This window comes from Cupressus sempervirens, chromosome 5 (assembly GCF_028749045.1).
Source record: "Cupressus sempervirens isolate cs-2001-9-10 chromosome 5, ASM2874904v1, whole genome shotgun sequence".
NCBI lineage: Eukaryota > Viridiplantae > Streptophyta > Pinopsida > Cupressales > Cupressaceae > Cupressus > Cupressus sempervirens.
In genome coordinates this window covers 27846386-27874376 of record NC_143122.1, presented here as the reverse complement: position 1 = coordinate 27874376, position 27991 = coordinate 27846386, and the positions used below count along the sequence as shown (strand labels likewise).

The following is a 27991-nucleotide window of genomic DNA, read 5'->3' as shown; positions in this document are numbered from 1 at the left end:
TCTTTTGCTTATTCATAAAGGGACGAATGGAAATTTAAAAAATTGGGTATCAATTCAACATAAATAGTATCAGTTTTGGTAAGAACAGGGAGGAATATTATGAAGACTATTAGGGCCCATTTGGTTGCTGGTGTAAGACTAGAATAGGAAGAGAAAATTAGAATATTTTTATATTCGATATTTGGTACGCTCAATCAAAATTGGGAATAGGAAGACATATTCCAATTTTGCCCCTAAAATGAGCATATGTCTATGCCAAAAAATATCTATTATTGGAGTAGGCCATTCCTATTCCCAATCTGATTTTTTCAAATTACATTATTTTTTCAAATCTGTTGTGATTGCGCATGCATAATTTTTTCAAGTATTATCGTAGAGACTAATTTTTGTGTGTTTTCGTATATAAATGAACATATTTTACTAGTTTAATGAGTTTTAATTTTTTTTTTACATTTTTTTATTATATCTATTTGTTTTTTTGTTTTTTTTTTAAATATATATATATATATATATATATATATATATATATATATATATATATATATATATATATATATATATATATATATATTTCTCATTAACTTCAATGAAATGAAATAAAAATGAAAATAAATTAACCTTTTTACCATTATTGAAAAAATTAACCAAAAAAAAATTTAAATTCAAGGGAAATATTTTTTAAAATACAAAACTTAACCTTATTCCTATTCCATTTTTGTACAACCAAACAATGGATTAACATATTCCCAATCAAATTCTAGGTGAACCAAACAAGATTGGAATTGCCCTTTTCTATTCTCATTCCCCATTTCCATTCTCATTCCATTTTTCTATTCTAATTTTCAATTCCTATGCCAGCAGCCAAACGAGCCGTTAATGCATATCAAACTAAGTTTATTCCATCAAATTCTACCTTCACAAAATTTCTGGATTTTCCCATTGATAAGTTTTATTGTGCTCTATGTGCTTCGAGATTCTTTCTATTTAAAGGAATTTAGGGGTATGTGTGCATCTTAAACCAGAGTGATAGAAAAGATGTAAATTCAGAATCAAAGAAATTTTCCTCTCTATTTCATGAATTCAGGTCTGCATTTATTATTCAATATTGAGATCAATTATTTGTGTGCTTGTTTGCATTTGTTTTCCAGTTTCATGGCCAATAAATAAACTCCTGGACTTCTTGTTGGGTGAAGGACATTTTGCTCTCTTTTGCAGAGCTGAGTTAAAAACATTGGTGAATTTGCATGGAAACTACTCTTGAAAGAAATAAGTATCCTATGATTATATCTTGAATATTACAGCACTGGGAATAGTGTTCTCTTTGAGCACTAATCTCTATATATCTCTTAATGATAGATTGATTTTATGAATTATTATTTATCTCTCTTTGTTGGAGGACGCATGAATGAAATGATGAGGGATTCATGGACATGAAGATGTTGTATGTAGTCATGATGATAAAGAAAATTCAGAGTAAGTATATTCAGCTTCATAGAGAGATTACATGACAGAAGGAGATGTCTAACCCTTTGCAAGCTCATTGGAATCAGCTATCTTATTGTGATGATCTGCTAAGAGAGAGCCCCTATTGAGAGAAAATCTCAATCATTCTTCTTCATGTTGGAAATGCATTCTTCTCTGGGATAAGTCTGAGGTGAAAGCTCTCATTCCACCTCTATGAATAGACATGGTTGAAATGCATTCTTCTCTAGTAGAAGTCTGAGGTGAAAGCCCTCGCTCCACCCTCTCCGAGTAGATATGGTGGACCACCCTTTGCAAGTAGACATGGTAGAAATGCATTCTTCTCTAGGAGAAGTCAAAGCTGAAAGCCTTCGTTCCATCCTCTATGAGTGGGTATGGTAGACCACCCTCTACAAGTAGGCATGGTGGAAGTCATGTGTGGGACTCCATGACTTCAATTTTATGTGCTTATGAAGTAACTATGGTGAATTATGTTATGTTGAAATAACATGTTTTAATGCGATGTGAATTTATCATTGACATATTTGGTTGCAGCTATCTGTGCCTACCATACTAAAGATCTCTCTCTTGTTGAGAGGGAGTGTTGAAGATTGTAGCTGCGATAGAGATCTTTATCATTGATTTTGTTATATGTTGAAAATAAAATAAAACCTATATATTATGTTTATAGCTGGAGTTTAAGATATTTATTTGAGATAATATTATATGAAGACACGCCATGCCTCTTGCAAAGAGCGCATTTGGAAATATGAAAAGACTTGTTTTTAGAAATTGAAGAGACCTTCAATTGTGAGCTAAAGAGTCTCTCAATTCTTTATATATATTGTATTCAATGGAAACCATTGTACTAAATCATTTTATTATCAATAAAAGAGATATTTTTCTAGTGTGGCTAGGTTTCCCTTCAAGTACAAAGGTTTTCCCAGGATAAATGTCTTGCATCTTTTGTACCTATTTTGTTCTTCCTTATTGTTGTTTATCATTATTTCTGGGCAACAATGAGCATATTGAATAAGTAGGCTGAGAAAATACTATATGTGTTTTCATCTCTAACTATCAAGATCTGCCACCGTGGGAAAGTGAGGATTCCCAATCAAGGAAACACTGATGAGGTCACTTTCCAAGCTATTGGTGTTTTGAAATGTTACGGTTTCAAATTAAACTAATGAGAACAGAATACATCTAGGGGCAGCAACTTCCCATCTGCAACATATCCTTTCAAACACCGGGCCAACTATAAAGTTAGACCCTTCTTCTACTTCAGGCTCTGTAAAACCTAGGTGGGTGGACCTATTAGATTCTTCATATAGTACCATTGTTCCAAAAAGTATACAACTGAATCTAAAACAAAGCAGATTAGAACCCCTATATCTTTTGTACTTATGCAAAGATCATAGACATGAAATAGCTAATGACATGACCTAAGAAATTGATAAGTAGAGTGAGGGCATCCTTTTAGCTCTTAAACGGAAAGGGAAATGGGTGATTATAATTTTGATTTCAGCAAATCCCTAAATATGCAGCAGTAAGAACAAGTTGATCCTATAGCTAATCAATGCCTAATCTATTGGGCAATTCCATGAATCACACACATACATCTATGATACCAATGACATATTTCATACATCAAGATATCAGATCTATCTTAGCACTTTGTGAATTAGACATCGGTGTTCATAAAAACCTCATTCTCATGAAATATCATTCTTAAATAACCAGCAACCCTGTCAAATACATTAAGCATTTACTTGGCTCTTTGTTCCAACAAAAAAACATATTAGACATGCAACCTTAAGGGGATGCAAACGGGTCTAAGTTCTTTGTCTCTAAACCACATTACATTGCAGATCACAAAGATAGGAGACAAGAATCAGAATGAAACTAAGAAGATTCTTGCTCATTTGTATTCATTTCTTTGAAATTATACATTCAAAAAGCATGTAAACAACTTATAAAACCACTAAATAGATCAGAACTATCTATATTAGCTTAAGTACTATTGTTCATACAAGAGAGAAAAAATGCTAAAGAGAATGGTATCACAGTAATTGAAACACATCAAAATTGGAACCCTGGTCTCACAATACTAAGAAAACTCAAGATTGGAACATCCACAATGAATCAGAAAGAGAGATATAGGGAAAAAATGAAATCCCAGATCTGATCTGGAAGTGACATGTGTCCACTTGAATCTTCATTCCCTATTGTTGCAAAATGTCTCTCATCTTTCTACAACTGAAATTTGATATGATTCTCATCATTGTTCTGTAACAAACTGAGAATATCTCTTATAAATGATGAAAACCCTTGTTTTGCCAAAATCTCTGAAATGTTGATAATCCATCCACTGAATTGACTTGGAGATGACAAAATCTGCCCCTATCGGCATTCATACTGCCTCTTATGTTCATCCAGTTCACCATTTCACTGGAAATCAAATCTGAACTATCCTAACTGAATCAAACCGAAAAATGGGTATCCAAGGCAAAACCTTGAATAACTTGAACCAGTGGCTTCCTATGCAGAAACAAACTCCAAAAATGGAAAGTTCATTCTCTCCCAATTTCGGCGATATATAATAGTGCTATATTGGCGCATCGAAGATGCCCGAAATCTCAAAATGAATTTCAGGACCCTGGCATGGCTCTGAGACTACATTTGCTTTTGAAAGTATTTAATTTTATCCTAAAGTTTAAACTATAGGTTAAAATATCAAGTTTATTGAAAAACTTTTGCACATGATTTCAAAGGGAGAAAATAATAAAATATTAATTTTTCACTTTTGAAATTTTTCACCATTTTCCCGGGTCAAACTAGGTTTGACTTTCCTATGACGTGTCACCTTCTGATTCGTCTGTCTCTGCACAATCATCTACCTCCGCCACCCACCACCAAATTGGTCCTTGTTCTGCCATGCCTTTCTGGGCCCACTGCCACGTGGCGCAACCTCTGATTGGGTCGCCATGTCGCCATGCTTATCCTCCTTGCATCTTTCCTTGGTGACATGGCGATAGTAATCCGATCTGCCACATGGTGCAATCTAGTTCATTTGGTCTGCTCACTACCACATCACTGGTCGAATGTCACATGTCACGTTGTGATTATGTCGCCATGTCATCCACATCAACATGGTCGGCACAACATCGCGACATAGCTACGTCGCGACACGTGACACCTCTGTCCATGTCACCATCCAATCATCTGCCACGCCACCAATGCCACATCACCATTGCTACATCACCAACTCTGCCATGTGGCAGCTTGTCGCTATGTTGCTATGCCATCTCACCACTGCCATGTCACTAGTGACATAGCGACCTTGCGCTACGTGTCACTGTCCGCCATATCAACACCTTGGAATCTGCGCCACGTCTGGAGGGTCCTTGCCACATGTCAGTTTATTATTCATCATCGGTTTGCCATGTCATCATGCCACATCAGCATTTAATCTACGTGTTTGGTCAAAATTTCTCTAAGGTTGCCTCCAGCTCACCATGGGCCCCATGCGCAAGAGCTTGCCTTCAAAAGGCATTGTCTTTAAGACATCTTATTGTTGAAGTGTTTGTGCATATAAACAATAAAAAGTTTCTCCGAACACTCAATGTGGGACTAAGCTCCCAAGCGGAAATTTCTTCATTTTCATTGCTTTGTGCAAAGTTTAGAAATCGTCATACCAAGCTAACATTATTTTGATTCCCTATTAATACAAGTGTGAGAGCTTGAGCAACACACTCATCTCAGTGGCTTGTTGTCTGAAAATTTATCACCCAATCAATAGGTCGAGTGGGTGGCGGTTCCTTTTGAACCTGGAAAATGTCCGAAAGCACTTGCTACGGAACTACTGAGCAAGGGCAATAATACTATGAGTAAATACATGGAATCAAATATGGGTGAAGATGACTAGGAACCAAGGGAGAGCAGCCTACGATTGGGTTGAGCAGAAAACAAGTTTTCCGAAGAAGAGAAAAATTTATGGTCCTCAACTGAGTCCATGGCCCAATTCTCACTTTTCACACACAGATTGGGAAAAATTACCAATGTATATGTTGGAACAAAACAGGGCATAAGGCGGTGCCTCTCCATAATGCGAACGGTCTCAAAAGCCCAACAAAGACTCAACAAAAAGAGGAGCAATTCATTATCTGCACAAATATTTAAAAACATTGCGGCTCTTGCAGACTTGCCAAGGACCCTCCACATTATGCCATAACATAATGCCCTCGATTCAATGGTGGATAAAAACCAACACAGAACTTGTTATGCATAGGTGATCTCATCCTACCTGCCCATACAGGGCCCTTCCATACTTCATCACCGTGTCCAAGTAGCTCTTGTCTTCTCATTTATCTCCATGACCTTGGATGGTGAGCACCAACATGGCTGAGGATGTTATTTTTTAAATGTCCACATCGCTAGCCAGTCTTCTGATGGCACTGCCGCCTATAAACTACATAAAAGGCAGCACCCCCCCCCCCCCCCCCTCCCTTTTATCTTAACACACATGGGGTGTATGCTTAAATGGCAATTCCAAAGGGAACATAGAATGGGTTAATGCCATATGCAAAGACTAAGGCAACCTATCTTGGATGGCAGGATGAACTTTACCTTGTTCATACTTGACCTTGGATTCTATTTGGGTTCCCTTTCCCAAATTATGAGCTTATTTTATACCGCCTTATGAGAAAAGCTCAAGTAACATGTTCAATGGTTCCTTCAAAATTTGCCTTCACTGCCTACGAAAGGTATATAGCACACTATACAATCATGCTACCTCATAAGTTGATATGCACCTAGCGAGACATACATAGATATCTTAACCTTTTTAAAAGACATATAAAATCAATAACTTCTTATCATCCAGATGCAATTAGTCGGGCTCCAAAGTGGGTCCAGCTTAAAAAATTCATTTTCGAACAACTGACATCTCAAACTAGTTCGATGAACAGCTGGCAAATTGATCCATTTCTGAAACTAATTTGGTCGACACTCAATCACTGTCGCATCATTTAAAACTGACCTTCAACCTTTCCTACAAACTACCAATTTCGTGCCAAGAGGTCCTTTGACTAGCTTTAAAAACTGACCAAAACACCCAACCAAGCTCTAAAAACAGATATTCTAAGTCTTTATTCCACATTCCTGCACCCTGCCAAATCTCGTGTCATGACGATCACTCAATCAAATGATATTGACCGTCAAAGTTGTCTTCTCAAAACTGCCTACAAGAAAACATGTTATAAAACCATAAAACGCATTCGGATTTGGCTTTGCAAACAAGGCAAACTAACACTTGAGGGAACGAAAATTGGGGCGTTGGTTTACTATCACAAGGAGAGTATAATTCTAGTATTTGGGCTCATGACGAATAACTGAGAAAATTTGGCGAGCGGTCAAATTGAGCTACTTGGATTTGCAGAAACAGGAATGGTAGCAGAAAAGTGATTTTTGCAAACAAAATGGACTTGGGAAAATGTGCAGACAAATTCGTCAAGACTTGCAAACTGGCACGCTCAAAGTATTTTCAGAGTAGAGTACAATGGTACAATCCATTTGATCTCACCTATCACGGATTCAAAATTATGACATCCCGAACAAAGGTACTGGTCACTCTGCACTTTATGACACCAGCAAAACTTTAGAAATTGCATTTGGAATCGCGTTCGAAAACTGATCAAACAGATTTGTCATAAGTTCAAAATTGATACATAACAAGTCTCTGACCTCTAGAATGCAATGCAAAAGGAATTATCTCATTTCGGTCAACTAGGTTAAAGTTATAACAAGTCAAACAGGGCCTCCCAGAATTCTGAACAATTTACATCAGCATGACAACAATAAACAACCGATTTTGGGGGATTCAAAACCTAGTCAAAACATATCGAAATGACTTGAAATCTCAAACATAGGTTCTCTAATATGCATATTAAACATTTCCAAAGCGGGGAGTCACAAAACATTACTGGGTGCAAGATATTCAAATGCAAACTAGGCTTCATGTTGCTGTTTGACACTGCAAATTTGGACATTGCTCAAAACGAAACTTCGCGGAATGACTCGGAATGGCAATTTATCTTCACAAGACGCACGAATGTGCTAAATGCAAGGTGTTAGAAACATTAAACACCTCTTAGGCCTCAAAAGGACAGCCAGGTACACATGCATTAAATGTGCTTTAAAGGGCTCAAAAAACTTGGAATGGTACTCAAATCGGGAAGGCGATTTTGAGTCCCAATACAAGCATCCCCCTCTGTGCATTGACTAAGTTCCATGGGGCCAAAGGGAAACAAGGTGGACCATCGTTGAGCTTGGGAAGGTTAGACTTTTGTGATGAAACCTTGTTGTGTAGAACACAAACAAACCCTATTATGGAAAGTAGACATTCAATCAGGGGAGACAAGGTAAGGGTGACTAGATAGAGGGAAATGACAATAAGACCTCACACTAGGTAGCCCATCTCATATGCATGGCAAAAGCCACGAGGCCAAGGGGGAACAATTTATCCGTTCTTGGGCCTAGGGTAAGAGGTTTCTCAAACACCTCATTAAACCCTCTTCCCGTATCATCTCTATGGTTGAATCACATCAAAGTAAATTCTAGCAATCTTTTGATAAGATTTACGTTTCTCATATATGTTTCTTATCAATTAAGAGATTTTTCACTATGACATTATTATTATAAAATTATAAATGAATGCTACCAATATTATAGGACTTCAAATTATGGATTACACGATGAAAACCCTATCTATGGTAATCCCTGGCCCTAATCTTATGTAATTGTGGTTTTAGGGCAAAGTTCTTGGGAAAATACCAAAGGGGACATTAAAAAGTTACTAAAACTAACTTTACCATTACAAGCTGAATATAACAACATTATTCTAATTGAAAGGTGTGAAAAAATAGCTAGCAAAAAATGAAGAGATACAGAAAAGAAAAGAGTGAATTCGCAGGTGCCTTATTAATGTTCCAAGCAGCTATCAGAGTTGTAAGATGAAATTCTAAGAGAAAAGTGAAGCCATAAATGTGTGAAGAGATGCAGAAATGAAAACTTATAGCCAGGAATTGCCTAAAACATTGTAAAATTTCTTAATATTGTTTCTTGTTATGATCCTCCATACGTATAATTGTTCTTGAGGTATTTTGTCATATAAATATACAAATGAAAGCTTCAATCAGATTTTGTTTCCAAACTTGGATCGGATAGATGTTGAGGCTGTAAATTTTAATAGCTTGATAAGACCTCCCCCAATCTTGAATGTGTCACTTGAATTGAAAGATGAGATCGTCCATCCAATAGGTAGCATCCATCCCTTTCTTGGCCAAGTTAAACTTTGTGTTCAATCTGCAATGTGGGATCATGATATCTTCCTTACTGAGGTATCTAGTGTGGGAGAAGAAGCTACAGAAGTTAACAAGGCTATTTGAGGTGCTTTGGAGAGGATTTGAGGGTGAGATAAGCTGAGTGTCAAAGTACCAAGGGGCAGCAATGAGCTACAGAAGAATATCTTGCAGAGTTCCCGAGTATTTGACAATCAAAACAAGAGTCTTTCTAGCTGCTGTATATTTATGAGTGGTTCTAAATACCTGATCCCAAGTTTAGCGGTGAAGATGGCATCATAGCAGCCTCCTAAAGCTATATTTTAGTCACTTGAAGACCTTTCTTAGTCACTGTTATTGACTGTTCTAAATCTGCCTATACATCAGACCTGAAATTGACTCATTTTGCTACCAATAAGAGGTATTTTAATGATGTAATATAGAATAATTAGTTTGGATGCCAGTAATACACTTTCAGTTTTGGGTGATGAGTATTGTTATTCCCAAAACATATACTTTTTTATAAATGTAAGATAAGTTATTTGCCACACATTTATATTTGTGTTGGCAAGTATTTGCATGAGTCGAATTAATTCAACAGGAAGGGGAAAAAATAAATGAAGTGGTGCACATAGTTAAAATTTGTATGCTTTTACTCATTTTTTGTTCGAATGGGAGATAGGAGATCTGAAGCATGTCCTCTTAGTATGGAATGTGTAAATGTACACCTAAGTGTTATTTTATCATTTTTGTTTTTAGTCATTTCAATTTTCTCAGATGCTAAATACTTACATTTAAACCACCTGTTTTCCGTGGTACTTTTGTATAAAGTTCATCTGCTAATGATTTTGAAGATGATGGAAGACCATATTCCAAAAGCCGGCTAGCCAAGTCCCCAGCTGAAGATGATTTTTTAGCTGCAACAAAAATGCCAGTAAAATTTATGAGCATTGCCTAAGCTGAAATATCAAGAGATATTAGAAAAATTCAATTCCAAAAAAAACAATTTAAGACTCCATGGACTTGGACTTCCTCACCTAATCCAATGATAAATGAAACCACTGCTGGCTGGGTATAACCCAGCAGAGTATGTAATTGATCTGAAACCCATACTTGTAGATGTTTGTCTTCCGCCATGGTAGAATAATAGAATAAAGCCGATTGAAATAATAAATCCAGCTACTTCTTTGGTCTCTGAAAAGTCATTTGAATTGAACATAACAATCCAGTCAGCGAATGAAAAGTTAAAGCTATAAATTTGTAGTCACTTTGATAGCTTCACAAATTTGCAAGCTGACCTGCATGATTAGATTTGATTACCTTAATAGAGAGATTTTAATTTGAAGCTTTGGGTTATCACTGACGAGCAGTGATTCATATAAACATCTAAGGTAACACTTGGATTATTTTAAAAATATGGAAAATCCTATTTAATGTTACTTACCTATTTTATTTACTTATCTAAAATCATTTTTAATCATAAAAAATAATATTTAAATAAAAACTATATAACAATATTAATAACTTTATTTTCTATACTAACTAATAAAAACTTAGCTCAATACAATTTAATACATTTTCATTTGTCTGTCTTGCTCTCTTTTTGTTCTAGTCTTCCTTATTGTTATGCTTTTGGTAGTTCTTTGGCTATGCCAATTTTGTCTTGCATGGTCCTAGCCTCCGTTTAATCCCCTTCTCGCTGTCCTCATTGGTTTTTGGCTGGGCTTGCCTTTTTGTCTGGTTTTTTTTATATGACTGTCCCTCCTATTATGCTGTTTTGGCTGATTAACAGCTGTTGTACACTGATATTATTAAAATATTAATGAAATTGCATATCAAGTTGAAGCAATTATTTATTATAGTAATATTCATACTTTGCAATGGAAATTTTACATTTTCTGAAGTGGTAATAGACTCACATTATTCTAACTTTAGAAATTTAGAACAGAGACATGAGATGTTACCGATACCTAAAGTTATTTTATAAATCTTTCTTCCAGATTAACATAGATGGTAAGCACAAAAGATAGAATATAAGGGAGTAACTGGCAAATTATGAAGGAAAGGATTTGAATTTGAATTTTAAATTGCTTTCCATTAACCTTCCTGTCTTAATTGACCCCACCCTTATCAGGCAAATCAACATTCAAATGGAAAATATTAATAACATTCGTATCAATATTTTTAGCTGCTGGATGGATCTTGGAAATAGTTAACAATATAACTTAAACTTGGACTGGTGTGGAAACTTTGACGCTCTGCCACCCTTCTAACTTTTATGATATAATTTGAAACAAAATTCAAAAGACTTATAAATTGTCAGGACTAAACCCTCCCCGGGTTCTGTCAGTTTTTATTCATAATCAGTGTTGAGTAACATGGATCGTTTTTCGCAAATGTACTAACATGGCCATTGTAATTGATATGTTCCAAATGCAGATTTGAATCTCATATAAATAGGAGAGGAGGAGACATGTCTCTATGGTTTAATCATCATTTAATTAATAATAATATATTAACAAAAATTATTATTATATATATATATATATATATATATGGATTAGCATATATAGGAAATAATGATTTACCAATAACAGTAATGTATTTCAAATTGAATCAATCCAACTAAAGCTACAACCTTAACACTCCCTCCTAGCTAGAGAGGATTTGTAGAACACAATATGCTCTCAAGTATATGAAGAGATATCATCTTAGTATGATATTCCTGGAATGGCATATTTAAGAATATCAACATAAATCCATCAACTTAGATGTTATCTTTAAATATAATCTGAAGTATGATTCAACAAGAAATATCAATCATATGATATTCATCATCCGTATATTCTTTTGGTATGTGCACTAGCATGAAATCCTTGATGCCTACCAAAAGAATATGTTATATCCTAGAAGGATATGAATTATCTGATTTCCGGCACTCCAGGACAACAACTTAACAAGAAATCACAATGTCATGATCTCTATCATGACAAGTATCATGATCTCCGGCACTCCAGTACAACAACTTAATGAAGTTTGATCATGATATGTTCGTTATCACGACTTCCAACACTTTGGAACAACAACTTAATGAAGTCTTTAATGATAACAGGTCTACCATTTATAAGATTGTCACCTTACAATGGTTGCCTTTTGTTTATATATGTCAATGAAAGATCATCACCTTTCATTACATATCATATGTGAAATAGCGACCACCATGAATGAAGTCAGTGTTTACCGCATGGGGTAAATGAATTAATGCATACAGACAATAGATAAGAACAGCAGAACTCCTTTTATTATTCGCATATGCCAATTACATTATGCTTCTGATGATGATTACAATGATCTCGGATGGTGTATATATACTTCCCAAAGAACCTTCCCGAAGGGGTCCGTCGGTTACATAACAATTATCGAAGGGCCTGTCGGCTACATAACAAGAACCTTCCCGAAGGGGTCCATCAGCTACATAACAATTACCGAAAGGCCGGTCGACTAAAAAACAAGAACCTTCCCAAAGGGGCCCATCGGCTACATAACAAGAACCAACAACATCAACCCGTCGACTACACAATATTTACTGACAACATCATCCCCCCAAAAGAAAAAGTCGTCTTCGGACGACAATTAGAAAATATCTGAGACAGATTAACAAAACAAAATACATTAATTGACTAACTACAACAAGATAGATTTATTTCTGTCACACCACTTTCACATTCATCCCATGCCTGCACCAAACTGGTCTCCGAACCACATTGCATCTGTAGCCTCTACTAACACAATACTGTCTCCTTAATCAAGCTGACCTTGATAGCTACCCGTGCTGCTTTCTTTGCTTCCAACTCTTGGGTACCCTGAGCCAAGTGTCGCTAAACTGCCTTCAACTGGATGATCAGCTCCTCCTGAGCTCTCTATGCATCCACCAAGACAACTTCACGTCCAACACCTACTCCAAGTGCCTCAAAGCGTATCACCCCTCTACATAACAAGAACCGATAACATCAACCCGTCGGCTACACAATATTTACTGACGACAATCAGAGGGTGGTACAAGGGCTTTTGCCTCAATTCTCTCTCACAAAGAAGAATGCATTACAAGGGATTTCACTTCGAACTTTTTGCTTATAGGGAAGAGATCACACTTCAAATTTCTCCCTCTAAACAACAATCCTGGGAAGTCAAGTTCTCTAGTTACTCCCTTAGAGCTCTCTTCGTCTAAGGATGCATGTCAAACTCCCTCTGAATCCGATATCGATCTTCCTGAATTTATGGTGATAAGTCATTACTTCTTTATTATGTACATAGAGGTAGGCCCATCAAAATCATGTAGTCATACACATATTTTTAGACTCCCTCTAAATATCAATCTTTTGAGCTCCTACGTTGCCTTTGAAAAAGTGTCAAACTCCCTCTTAATATGAAAGGATACTCATTATCTGAGTCATTGTGGATATTTGCTTCAAGAGTCTCACTTTATCCAGCCTAATCATCAAATGACTAATGAATTCTAGAGCATAGCTTCTTCAGAGCCATTGTCATAGAATTGAGTGTGCACAATATTTGGTAGCATGTGTAAGGTACCAACTTTCTTTTCCTACAATAAACATCCTTAGACTTAAAGGAAAAGATCAAGGCAAATAACTCTTATAGCATGTATAGAACTACAAATAGAAAAAATATAGTGAGTAGATAAATGTAATACTAAAAAATGCTTATCTACACAAAAACATTATTGATACAAGTTGCTCCAGTGAGGGTCCATACGCAACAAATCAGAAAATAGTCTCCATATAAGCATTTTTCAAACAATGGGAATGAAACATTGATTATAATTCCCCCCGCAATGTAAAATTCCTACTTACTCCATTTTATAGGGTTTTCAATCACTCTGTAGCCCCATGACTACACACATCAAATTCTTTCTTCCTTGAACGCAATCTCTTATACTTTTTGGTTTGTCATATTATATTTTGCAAAGGGCTTGTGATTGACATATTATTTTCACCAACCAATTGGTCAACACCCGTATTAGCAATTGGGCATGAACAGTGACTTTGCAACTCACAAAATCTATATCATTTCATTACTATATATGCAAAGTATAAAGCTCGCTCAATGTGTTCATTCACCAACTTCACTCCTCGGTTTCCAACATATGAAGTAATACAATCTCTCTCTCAAGACATCTTATTAACATAGTTCCAAGAATCACGGCGATTCATGCGATTCACGCGATTCAGCGATTCGATTCAAGCCAAACGATTTTTTGTGAATCGGTGAATCGAATCAGCGATAAAGGGTTTATGAAATAAGTTACTCACTAAATTTCAAGGGTTTTTTAAATTTTCCGATTCATGGCCGATTCGATTCCGATTCATGGTCGATTCACGATTTGATTCGGCCTAGCCGATTCCGATCCGATTCCGATTCTTGTTACTTTGTTATATACATTAGCTAAGAGGGTGTTTGATTGTCCTTCATGCTTAATCTCCACAATGTTACAATGAAACTTCTAATAACATCATCTAAATATTCTTGGTATTATGTTTATGTTGCACTCCCATACAAAAGGTTGGGTTCCAAGCTTGCTGTAAGTCACATCACCAGATGCTCAATATTGTCACATCATCATGTTCTAATTTATCACTACTATCATATGCAATGTTACTCCCACTAATTTTTGTCTTCCCGCATCCTATAACAACATCTTGTTCTGATCTATTTCTAATCACCTTTGTATGGACTTGCCCAACATGTGCATCTGTAACCTTGAGGCTACAAAATGCTATAACACTAGCAAAGGTTTGATGAAAATGCTTCTCAGAAATTTGTATCCTACATCGTCTCATTTAGTTCCTTTGAGATCTTAAATTTGCAAAGCATGCTTCATCATTTTCCTAAAACTGGTTATGGGCAAGCATATGTCCTACTCACATACTTCAATCGTTCACGTGGAGAAGACAATATGCAGTGGTAAATAGTACTTGTGTCCTATAGGGATCCAACCACATCCACATGAGGCCAAATCTACTTTCGCATCAGCATAATAAGAAGGAAATTTTCGTAAGGGCAATACTTAGCGACCACTTCAGATTGCCTGTGACCCTGGCACATCAAACCCATCAACCATGATCACCTCTCACCAAAGGTTATACCTTGCACAATATAACTCTCATTTAGACGTGTATGCATATGCTATGCTAGGACGTGACTTCACGTTTTTGTTTTTGTTTTTATTTTATAAAAAAATACAACAGATATTGCCAACTGCTTCCATTTATTATTATTCTCAAGAAAGCATAAAGGAATTTTCGTTTCTGCAATCGCATTAATGGTCGAGTGTAAAAGTGATTTAATAAGCCGTAAAGGGGCATGTCCCTTCATGGGACATGTCTCCCTCTGAATCTAAATCTCCCTCTTTTTCCTACAAGAACATTCTTGGAAGAAAAGATCAAGGCAAATAGCTCATATAGAAATATAAAATAAGAGAGGGACTACAGTTGATTAGATAAATAAAATACTCAAGGATGATTAATACTTATCTACACATCAATTTTACATTTAATAATGCCAAGTTTATCATATCTCTTTATTAGATAAAAATATCATCCATATATATAGTAATGATATAACAAACTTATGTAATCTATTTCATTAGAATGTAAAAAGAAAAACAATACACTATTACTTACTTTACAAGATCGATATTGAAGTCTTTAACTTACTCTTGCTTGGTATTTGTGGTTTGGTCTCACAACATACCATACTGATACTAATTGACTGGTCTTTAAGATTTTATCTATTCTCTCTATATAAAATCATATTATATCCATAGGTGAAACAACCTAAGCAATAATAATTTTTATTTATGCTTGATCCATTACTCTCTCCCTTATATGACAAAAATGAATTTGGTATCATATTAAATCGAATATTAATGGATGTTCCTCCTCTTAATCTAATCGAATATAAGGTTAGACCACTGGGAGTCGCTTCGTTATTTTATTTTACTTACCATCTGTTTTTCACTTAGATCACATAGATTTTCTAGAGGTTGGTATAGTTTGTACTTATCATTGAGATTTTATATAAGATATTTGGCTATTGTGCCCTACGCATAGGCTTTTGGTTCAACCAGGGCATCCATGGTTTGTTCTCCATCACAAGAATCATTTGCATATCATATTAATCTTCCATCTCGTTGTGCTCATTAGCATTAACTTCCCTTGTATCAAGAATTATCTCTGCCCTTGTCTCTTTTACATGGCTATTGATTAGCATCACAATATCAATCTAATATGACGAATGTGTTTAATACACAAAAGCAGTCCCTTCATTTACATGTTGCCAACTTTCAATAGCGATGGAGGTGATTATTTGGAGGGGAATATTCTTATTCATTCACATACAGGGGTTTGCCATCTACCATAAACTGAGATCTGTATCAGTGATCTTTGGTATCTAATTGCTTTATAGAGGCTTTTGTATGGATTCCTTTAAGGGAGTATCTTCTAAGGTAGTAGTGTTGCAATCTTGATGCAGCACAAGGCAGGAGAAACCCCAAAGGAGATGTCCTAGCCCCAAGCAAATAACCATACAACGTAAACACAATAACCATGCAAGATCTGATATTAAATCACAATTCTTTATCATAAAATATAACTAATTACATGCAATGTGTCGGGCTGTAAGGCCTTCTCAGTTAGGGCCAAATACAAAGCAAGTAATATTTCTGCAAGATCCCTCAAGATCTAATCCAAACCCTAGCTAATCCAGATCTACATTCTGGTAGAACCCTCCAAAGAAGATCTAAACTTGTGCTCGCAAGCCCACCAAGCAATCTCCTTGTTTCCCAAGCCTCAGCTACTAGCCCTTCTCAAAATTTGCTCCTCTACCACCTCCTCTTCTCCAAGATGGATGAATAATCACAATCCTGCTGTAAACTGCTCACATTCGGCCCTTTGTCCACAAACTCAGGAAAAACTCGCTCTCCATCTACTCTCCACACTAACTCCTCCTCCAAATGAATGAATAATGACTAAAGACCTCACCACACCCCCTACTTATACCCAACTAAGCCACAAGTCGGCCCAGTAAGCTACAAATTAAATATCCCTTACATTGAAGTCGGACTCCAATAGAAATTAAATACCAAATGCCTTTAAAGGCTTACAATATTTATTAAATACATCAAAATTAATTACCCAAGACCCAAATAGGTCCACTCAACTCCACCAAAATCCTTTAATCATGTCGGATAGCCAACTACCCCAGGATGCTCCTACATCAAATCTTTACACCAACTAGGTCATGGTCAGAGGCATTTCCGCCATTCTAGCAACTAAAGTAGTTGGTACGAATCCATCCCTTTGCACATACATCACCTCATTTCACTTTGCATTCACTCAAGAATAATTTTTTGCATTTGGGCTCCTACCATATATTTCTTATAGTTCATAAGTCATTTAAAATGACCTGCCAACTTATAGATATTTCTATTCAAAATCCAAAGACCAAGCTCATCATGTTTCGTTTGATTATCGAATCCCCTTACCTAATTAGATGGATGTCACAATACCTTCAATGAAGATTTTGATTGGCAGGTAGGTTGCTAGGGTCAAGGGATTCTTATTCCTTGGGTGAAGGACAACAATGACTTCTTCTTTTTTTTTCGGTTAATCAAAACAATTCTCTATCTTTCAATACTCAATCATTGCTCTACATTCATTTCATGGATTACTATGGATAGAAATACGCTGCCATGAATCTTTGCACAAGTTCTCTTTGCTCAAGTTTTGTCTATAAAAAATGATATGCTACTTCTAATTCAATTATAAGATCCCTTCATGAATAATCTCATTATTCCTTTTGGCTTTCATACATCTACAATAGGCTTTGATACCATGTTGACTAAAGTGGATCATTTTTTGCAAATGTACTAACATGGCCATTGTAATTGATATGTTCCAAATGCAGATTTGAATCTCATACAAATATGAGAAAGGCATGTCTCTATGGTTTAATCATCATTTAATTAATAATTTATTAACAAAAATAATAATATGTATAACAATATATATATATATATATATATATATATATATATATATGTATGTATGTATGTGTGTGTGTGTATATATATATAATTTAACATGGATAAGTATATATAGGAAATGATGATTTACCAATAACAATAATGTATCTCAGACTAAATCAATCCGACTAAAGCTACAACCTTAACAATCAGAAGGACTAAAGTTGAAGATGTGTAAATTTATCTTTCAGAAAATCTTTCTAAAACTAAAGAGTGTCTTTGTAAACTAATTATCTATTTGATGAGTACTAGTATTAACAGTTGGTGTTCATAATTATCAAATAGCATTTGCAAGCTCGACCTCATTTAAATCAAACGTTTAGACTCCTCACAAAACTTTGCCATTGTGTAAGTTCAATGTCTCGAGAACTGGTTGTATTCAGTAGAACTTAACTTTGCCATCTCCTCACTAGTTTCGCCTTTAACATTGAAAATGCAATTTCTTTTTAACTCATGTCACTATCGATCTTTATCTTTATCTTAGCTCCACTAAACAATCAAGATGAAGGATAAATGATTTCCTCTTTCATAAATAACAAATCACAATAACAGATTTTATATAAATAAAAGGCCTTCAGTGAAAGCTACAACCAAAGGATTATCGAAACTAGCAACTATTAACAAACACTCATCAATTGTATCTAACCCAAGATGATATGGTAATTCTGATACTGTATGTTGATGATCTACTAATAACAGGTGATGATCATCTCATAGATCAGTGCAAGAAAGATCTAACTAGAGAATTTGAGATGAAAGATTTGGGACTCTTTCATTACTTCCTAGGACTGAAAGTACAGTAGAATTCTGATAGTATCATACTAAATCAAGGGAAGTATACATCAGATATTTTAAAGAAATTTGGAATGTGGAATTGCAAACCTATGTCTTCTCCTATGAAGACTAATCTACATAAACTTAAGGAAGCAACTGCAGAATCACCATCCATAAATTCTACTCTCTACAGACGGATGATTGGGTCTCTTATGTACTTAGTAAATACAAGACCAGATATTTGCTATGCAGTTAATGCCTTAAGTCAATTTATGTGTGAACCGAAGGAGATTCACCTAGTCGCAATGAAACATATTATGAGATACTTACAAGGCACTCTTAATCTCGAACTCAAATATGAGAAAGTTGCTTTAGACTTACATGGATTCACTGATTCATATTGGGGTGGAAGTGTTAAAGACAAGAAAAGTACTTCAGGATGTTGTTTCAATTTGGGATCAGCAATGATAACTTGGATATGTAGAAAACGGTCTTCAGTAGCACAGAGTTCCACAAAAGCCGAATACATTGCAGCAGCGATGGCCTCCCGAGAAGCAATATGGCTGAGGAAGTTACTTGTGGGATTATTTGGGCAAGCTATGAATCCCACAATTATTCATTGTGACAATCAGAGTTCCATCAAGCTCTCAGTGAATCCAGTTTTCCATGATAGGTCCAAGCATATTAAAATTCCTTACCATTATGTAAGAAATATGGTAGACAAGAATTCTGTAAAATTGGAATACATTTGCACTGCAGATCAGACAGCAGACATACTCACCAAACCTCTATTTAGAGTGAAGATACAACACTTCAGGAAGAGACTTGGTATGGTTGAGTTGTAATCCATTTGTACTCTCTTGATTATTAATAAAATAATTTTATTTTGTCAGGCTATTGATTGTTATGGGCTCCACCATTTGTATTCATTTGTATTCATTATTTTGAGAGGTGATGATCTCTAAAAATAATGAACACTTGTATAAAACATTATGAGAGGTGACGATCTCTTAGATAATGTGCTAAACAATAGATTTCTACAGTAAGATCTAGATGAGTTCAAGATCATATTGTGATGTTGACATTGCTATGTTCATGGGTCAGAAATTGGATAAAGGAAGAATCTTAGTATTCTTTGGGTTTATCTTGTATTCTAGTAGATCTTAAAACTCAAGATCGTGTTGTGATATGGAAATACCAATTCCTATGAAATCATAACTTGGATAAATGAAGAGATTACTCTTCAGATTTATCCTATATAATATCACTAGTGGCAGTGATTTGTCATATCACAAGTGTAGTAATATGACTTTGTATCATGTGTTCTATGATACCACATACTAAGAAGAGACAGACAAATATAGAGTATTAATTCTTGCTTATTCATCTATATTGGTGTTGCTAGATATAATATCTCTTCGTAGGATTATCAGGTTAGGAGGGAGTGTTAAGAATATTAATCAAGATAAACCTACAGGTCTGACAGTACAGACCGTACTTCCTCTTCATGGTAATATATCTCTAATGATGGCATTCAATAATATATGTATCTCTCCTATAGGTGTCAGCAATTTCTAAGGATGCAACTGTTAATGCTTAATCAAACTAATTCTTAGTTAGTCTTTACTAACTTGTGTCTCCTAGATCGCCGACTTAGGAAGTATTTAATTAGTGCCAAGTTAGGAAGGGTTATGTCCCTTGAGGGGCATACCCTTTAGAAAGGATATATATGTAGGTTATAAATGCAGATTATAGGATACACAGTTACAGCAGTCTACTCCTATAAGCATCTTATATCCTGCGATTTATATCTGAGTTTCTCCATCACAATAAAAAAAGTTAAATATTCAGTATTGTATCTGCATTATAATAAGCACTGATTTCATCAATATTCATACTACTTAGAAGATCATTCTCAGCATATAAGACTGAATTAAAGTTCTGATTAAGAGATAAGGATTTATCAGAAACTTTACTCTCGATTTGATTTCCTTAGAACCTTATATCTATTCCTTTGCCCCTCTTTAAATCTTCCCTTCTACACTATAGTTCCTTTAATGATATATAGGGAAGCTTTATTAAAACTTATTCATTTTTGCTTATGTCAGATAAAGATAGCAACAACAAAAATTTTGAAATCTTCAATTAATGTATTGATGTAATTAACATCTATTTACACCACCAGGTTCTCTTATTATTCTATCTCTAAGCTCTAATTGACATATCTCAAATTTCCATAGGGATATACACTTGAAATTTTTATTGGCTATCATCAGACTAATCTTTTCTTAACAAATCTTTTTGAGTTTTGAATGATTGATAGCATGCAGAACGTAAAGGGGAGGAGGATATTAACAAGAAATATCTCATAAAGCATCATCAAAAATGGATACAGGCAACACTATCTCCTACATGAGTGAGCTATAAGCAAGTAAAGGATAAGGAAGAAATGCTCATATAGCCTCAATCAGAGACAGAGGCAGCTACTTAGAGCTAACTAGAAAAGTTAAGCTAAATCTGAATATCTGGGGTATGCCCCTTGTAATTGTGTAATAACTATATAGGACAAAGTGTCATGGGCTAGACTGGAGGTTTTCTTCTCCGTTCTTTCCTACCAGTGCCCATTTGAACGCAGACATTGCTTTTTAAATTAATATAATATATATGACTTAGGCCTTTTACCAAACAAAATATTAATACATATTCATATATTATAAAAACAGGTATGTGTGGACACTACAAAACTTCAAAGAATTGTCTTAAGGATTTTAAGCAAATAAAATTGGACATGATAAGATAGATAATGTTATATAGGGAAAATAAGATGATATATGGGTTTGAATTTCACATCAACATTTGATAACTGATTATTCATTTTGATTATTTTCAAAATCAAGTATCATAATAATTTATTTTGCACTCTCCACACAACACAATACAAATTGATTAAGAAAATAATTGAACAAGTTTGACAAGCACTCTATAAACAATTTAGTCTATTACATTTTTTAAAAACTTTTTGCACATTTATCCAGCATCCTTAAGATATCAAATGCCCCTGAGTTCGACTAAATAAGCTTTGAAATTAAGGAAGGTTTACATGTCCTAATTCATGCTTCATGAGTCTAGGTCTACATATAGTAACAATAATATGGAACTATCACATACCTGTACTACAAACAAAGTGCACAGGCCTCATCCCCTATGAGATTTGAACTTATAGAATTTTACATGGGCAACGAAAAAACAATAGCCCCAAAGAAGCTCTTGAAGGGTTTTCTGTTAATTATTTTCCCTTTTCTTAATATTATTTTAATATATGGTCCAACACCTAATTCAAAGAATTTACAATAATAAGGTTTAGAAAAGAATATGATCAGAGAGACCACACAGGATGCACCTCTGCCAAAGCTTTTCAATATGCATTTATTAATTTGGAGTCTACCAGTATTATGCATTTAATAATTTATAAACCATCAAACACATGCACGCATTCCAGGTTTGCAGCTGCATTGCTACAAAGTTCGTTCGATTGAAGTAGCTTTTGGGATATTTCGCTTATTTCCCAGTTCGTTCAGGGTGTTCATTTTGACTATAACATCTGCAGGAAAGAAATTAGAGGTTTGTGCTCTGTAATTTTTGTTTTTCTAATTCGTGTTTTCAAGCTTCAGTGATAAAGCATAACTCATACGAAATGGCAGTTCCAATGCAGTCTCATTACTTCAGGGAACACAAAATAAATCAAGCACAGAACATTATAAAACAAAATGAAAAATTCTGCAGTTCTTAGAATCCTAGCACTGGCTTGTGGTAAAAAATGGCTGTTTATGTTTCTCTCTTTTAGTTGCAGACGACAAATTCTGTAGTTCCTAGAACCCTAGCAGTGGCTTGTGGTTAAAAATGGTTGTTTATGTTTCTCTCTTTTTGTTGCAGACGACGACGAACGTGTAAGAAATGCCCATATGTTGATCTTCGTGGGTTTCGAACTCGTGGTCTTAATATAAGATTTGCTCAACTTATCAGATTGTATTCAAATTTTTAACAAGCAAAAGCAACAAAGAAAACAGTAAATAAAATTATTTGCAGAGTGTTCTTACGAGCTTTCACCAGCCTATTGCGCAGAGGGAAATATTTTAAATTTCAACAACCCCATCACTGAGCTTCTTAAAATTTTACCACAATTTACTGTCTCTCTGCCTAAAGTCGCGCACAGAACTTATTCTATTTTATTAATAATGCAACAGACTCGCCAAACCTCTTTCAACTATTAATACGACAACTTTGAAATATCCCCTGCGCACCAATTTTCGCCTAATCAAAAAATTAGTTATAGCAATTTTTATGTAGGCAAACAAAAGACTTCATTATAGTCAAACCTTCAAACAGCAAAGCACTGCAGGGCTCTCCACGGGCCGATTCATGACAGACGCCGCCAAAAGAAAAATTATTATTATTATTATTAGTTCCTGCCGTTCGCAGGATACTAACGCATCGGTCAGATGCAAATAAATGTCAACTCCCTTTTCCATCTCACCAATGGTAGATAAATATATTTTTGTCTATACAGAAATTTGTAATGTTGATCTATTTTCTATGATTTTAAAATATTGAGATTGGTGGGGAGTAAAAATAAGAAAATTAATTTTCATTACATATTAATATAGAATTTTCAACACTTTGCAAATACATTGGTTTATAAGAATTTTATGAATGCATTAATTACAACTTTATCTTTTCCTTATCTTTTCCACATTTGTGACAAGTGGATTAACTTTTTAAAAAACAATTATTTTTTCCCTCCATCTCACAAAGGAATGTCTAATCAATAATTATTATTATTACTATTTATTTTTATTACTTGAATTATTGCTATTATTTTACTTTTATAAATTAAAGAGAATTAAACAACATTCTTTTTTAATTATATTTTATAATAGTGTTTGTAATATGTATAATTGATAAGTGTTACAATTTAAAAATTATATCAATTATTATTATTTTTTATTTAAACAATTTATCATTTAGCTTAAATATATATTTTAATATTAAATTAATACTTATATTTTACATAAAAAAACATAGTGAAGGAAATAACCACAAAAAAAAGATACTTCAATTCTAAAAATGTATAAATTATTATTAAGTTTTCCTAAACTATGTACTAAAATTAAATAGTTATATGTTATTTTTTATTTATTATATTATATTTATTCATTAACATTAATTCATATGTATTAAATCTATATGTTATTTACAAATGTACATATTAAATTATATACATATTATTTCATAATTAAAAATTACTTTATTCTATGAAAACATATGAGCCATCTATCAGATGACAAGTGCAATTCTAAGCAAAAATCAATGCATTCGCAATCCTAATTTACAACTATTTAACCTTATTCTCACTCACCTACACCTCTACTACACCTCTACAATGGCAGGAACTACGACGCATTGTGTCTCTTGTTTGAAGAGCATTTTAAAATGTTTTCTATTAAGGAAAAGAGACTTTTATTTATTTATTTATTTATTAGTCCCTGCTTGTATAGGCGAGAACTAATGTTCGCCTCGCTTAAGTTATTCTATAGTTATTCTATAGTTTGTGCCATTTTAATTTTTTATATCAATTTCACAGAATTCTTTTATTTATGTCATTGGTCAGTTTGGATTTTCGTCAGGATTTTTTACACTTTTCAATTTAAAAATTGGAATTTTCTTTTTAACAATGATAAATAAGAATTTTTCCAAAGTGTCTTATGTCTTTTAAAAGTACTCATTGCAATTACGATTGTAAATTTATAAATAAGAAAATCACTATTCAAATAAATCTTATCTTTTAGGTTATTTATTGAATTTTTAAATTTAATTTTCAATGTATTTAAATAAATATATATTTAATTTTAATATTTATAAAATTATTTTAAAATCTAATAAGTTATTCATCCAAAATATTTGTATATTGATAAAATATTTTTTAATTTAGAAATTATGTTTTTGTTTATTATTTAAAAATAAATATAATATTTTAGATAGTATAAATTATGTTCTTAAAAACTAAATGTCGTTATTTAATGGTAAAAATTTATCATCTAAGATTTAAAATTGTATCTAATAAATATAATTGTTTGAGACTAAAGTTTAAGTAAATAAAATAATTCTATATTGGTCACTATATATTTTGAATATTTTAACAATCAACACAACTAAAACATGCTTTATTCATATAATATTAATATATTAAATATTGATTTTGTGTTCTCTAATGAAGTTTACTTTTTTATTTATTGATAATATATTTTTATTCTAATGAAAAATAACCGTGAAAAGACATGGTCTAATATTCCAAGGGTAGTAACAAGGAAGGGTACTACTATCCCAAAATACAAAAATACACTAGTTTCAAACCAAACACCCGAAAAGTCAAAAGACTACATATCAACATTTTTACTACCCTTAGAATGAGACCTAAGGACCATATCAAAGGACTCAACATGTTTTCTATTTTTCTTCCCTTCCACTGTGTGCCATCCATCTTCGACCCTAGCAATCAAATTTAGTTAGTCTTTAGATGTTCCTACATGAGTTATCTCTCCATCACACAACTTTTCTATGGATTTGCCTTTTGCTGGATTGACATTCTCACTACGTGATTTAACTAATGTGCATCCGTCCTTGAGTAAAACTTTGTTTTGGGATATTTAGGACTAGTACTTTTCCTCTGCTTCAAGAGTAATTGCCCCATTTCTATAGGGAGACACTGCCCCACACACATTTGTAATAAAAGCATTCCTCTCTTGCATCTTGTTTCCATGTTGCTAAGGATGGCCTATCAGTACCAGCTATACCTGATCAACAACAACCTAAGAAAAACTCTTTTGTCTCTCAATGTTTTTCTAAACTATGTAATCATTTTGAGAAGCATCTTTCCACCAAGAGGTTGGTTTGTTGACTCCATCTTTGGCCCACTTAGCAGCCATACATGACCAACTTGAAAAAATCTTCTACATCTAAATGGGATTCCTTCATAATCAAGAGACTACAATCGCACCATTTTGAAGAATTAATCGATACTTCTGTGGGAAGCTGATTAGAGATGTCCATCTCTACCAAAATGCGTGCAAAGGAGGAGGGAAGGAAGTTAGAAGATCCTCCATGCACCATTATAAAATTTCCTAAGGAATTTCAAATAACAACAAGGCACAAATATAACAAAAGATGCAATTGAAGATTTCTAGCCTTACCCACAAAGGAATACAGTTAAAAACTTCGGAAGTAGGACAAAAATCAAGGTGCCAAGGCTTGAGTGTTAAAACAGATTTCTCCTCCTAGTTCCAAACTTGCTCACACAAAACCTTGTTTATGTCATGAACGGTTTCAAAGATGACAATAATGAAACCCTTTGTCATGGGGTAAATCTAGACATACCTAGTGATAATGGGTTCCTAGTTGGAGGAGACTTGAGAATGCAATTCATGCAAAATTAGCCAAAATCCATTAAAATGACCGATTAGTCCTAATTCAGAAAAAACATTTACATTATGCAACATTTTAGTTTCCTCCTCACCCTCTAACTTTACTGAGATAGGCATTGTAGTGGGCTACAAAACCCTCATACGCTCTTTACTTGTATCCACAAACTTGGAGGGAAGAGCGCTTCCCTTTACCTTTTGAGGGGAGACACAACCATCAAATTTGGACCTATGACATCCGATCCCTTCTCCATTCAATGGCATGAAATCCATCACACCTATACCCCACTCTATAGCACTCCACCCCAATGAGGAGCCTTGGTAAAAACTTACAATTCTCTTGCATTCAGACATGCAAAATATTATTTCCATGTGTCATCTTCTTTGTAACATTAGAAAATGAGGCATTGCCTTCTAAAAAATTGGAGCACCATTTCTCATAGGTTCGTGGTAACCAGTATGACTCAAACTAGAGTTCATGTGTAGAATCGAGATCATTAGCCTAATACTATGCCTCATGACTCGCTTTCACACCAACTTGATTATTCACTCACCCTTGAAGTTTACTATTTTTTATTTTAATAGCAATTTTATTCAATATTTGAATCTTAGGCAGTTAATGGAATAAGTTTTAAATCATCAATATATGATAAATATATAATATTAAATATTTTTTAGAATATATTTTGTATTGGTCCCACTTGATTAATAAGAGTCATTTAACTAGAAAAAGAAGATATGTGAAAATAGTTTCACACACATCATGATCCTTCATATGATGTAGTAAGAACCAAACCATCCCTAATTTCATCCAGCCTTAGAGAAATAAATGATTCCACTATTCTTAACATATAAAAATTTGTTAGAAAAAGTAAACAAATCTTCTTACTGTGTAGGAACAACATTAGTATCTTAACAACTAATCTCAAGTGATCGAGTGGAATTATAATGAACTTGCCAACTAATGATATCAACGAATAACCAAATCTTATAAATATATGACAATAATTAATAATTAGATCCTTCAAGGAATTCATTATGAGATTGTTCGTGACTATAATCAAGTATAACAATAAATTATGTTTTAATGAAGAGGTTTCTTGTAATGTCTCTAGTCAAATACTAATGCAAATCCAATTCATAACATTCCAAAAATAGTTGTTATTTGAATAACAACATTAGCCTCTTAACATTAACTTAGATCTTAGATAATGTCAACTATTCATGCGTGACAAGCCTTTGAAGACTTCATTTGTAGAATTTGAATATGAATTCCCGAGGAATTGAAAAGAAGAATGTGACGCAAAATTTGGAGAGTTGGGTGATGACACGTTTACCATTATTTCATGCATAGTCTTTGTTTCACTATACTTCTCCTCATCTTTATCACAAATGTCATCTCTTGTCTGAGGATACAATGAACAATTTTGCTAACTATAATTAAGTAACATAGTTACCACTAAGAAAACAAACCTTAATATAATGAATCATAATATTGTCATTAGCTCATGCAAATACTTCCTATAGAATAATTGATCCACCTTATTGAACAAATTTTCAACCTTTGCAAGTCTCTAATTTTTGCATAAGGAGGAGACTTTGGCTGTAACACAGCTCTTGTTTTTTAATAGGGGACTAGTTGAGTATTCTAATTTCACACACATCAAAATTCTATAGGAGAATTTCAAATCACTCTCAAGTTGTTCAAAAGAGTCTAAATAAAAAGTGAGACTAATAATCATGCAAAAAGGGTACCCAAACTTGTGGCATCACATCGATGGATGTTTTTTTACAAATAACAGTATATTTTATTCAATTTCGGGTATTCATCATTATGTTGA

At 34.0% G+C, this 27991-nt stretch overlaps 1 protein-coding gene across 4 annotated transcripts in view; it reads right to left on the bottom strand.

The window, feature by feature from the left end:
- The window catches only part of ESP3 (RNA helicase family protein), a 263344-nt gene extending 240150 nt beyond the window's left edge, over positions 1 to 23194 (bottom strand). The window contains exons 1-3 of one of the 4 annotated variants that reach the window (XM_089828480.1): positions 23052 to 23194; positions 9836 to 9992; positions 9591 to 9715 (exon numbers count right to left, since the gene is read on the bottom strand). In XM_089828480.1, the coding sequence (XP_089684606.1) occupies positions 9591 to 9715; positions 9836 to 9935 (225 nt within the window). In that variant the 5' untranslated portion in view covers positions 9936 to 9992; positions 23052 to 23194. Of the gene's footprint in view, positions 1 to 9590; positions 9716 to 9835; positions 9993 to 22772; positions 22917 to 23051 lie in introns of those variants that run through there. The other 3 variants (XM_089828478.1, XM_089828481.1, XM_089828479.1) reach the window with 3 other exon arrangements.
- Positions 23195 to 27991: the final 4797 nt, after the last annotated feature.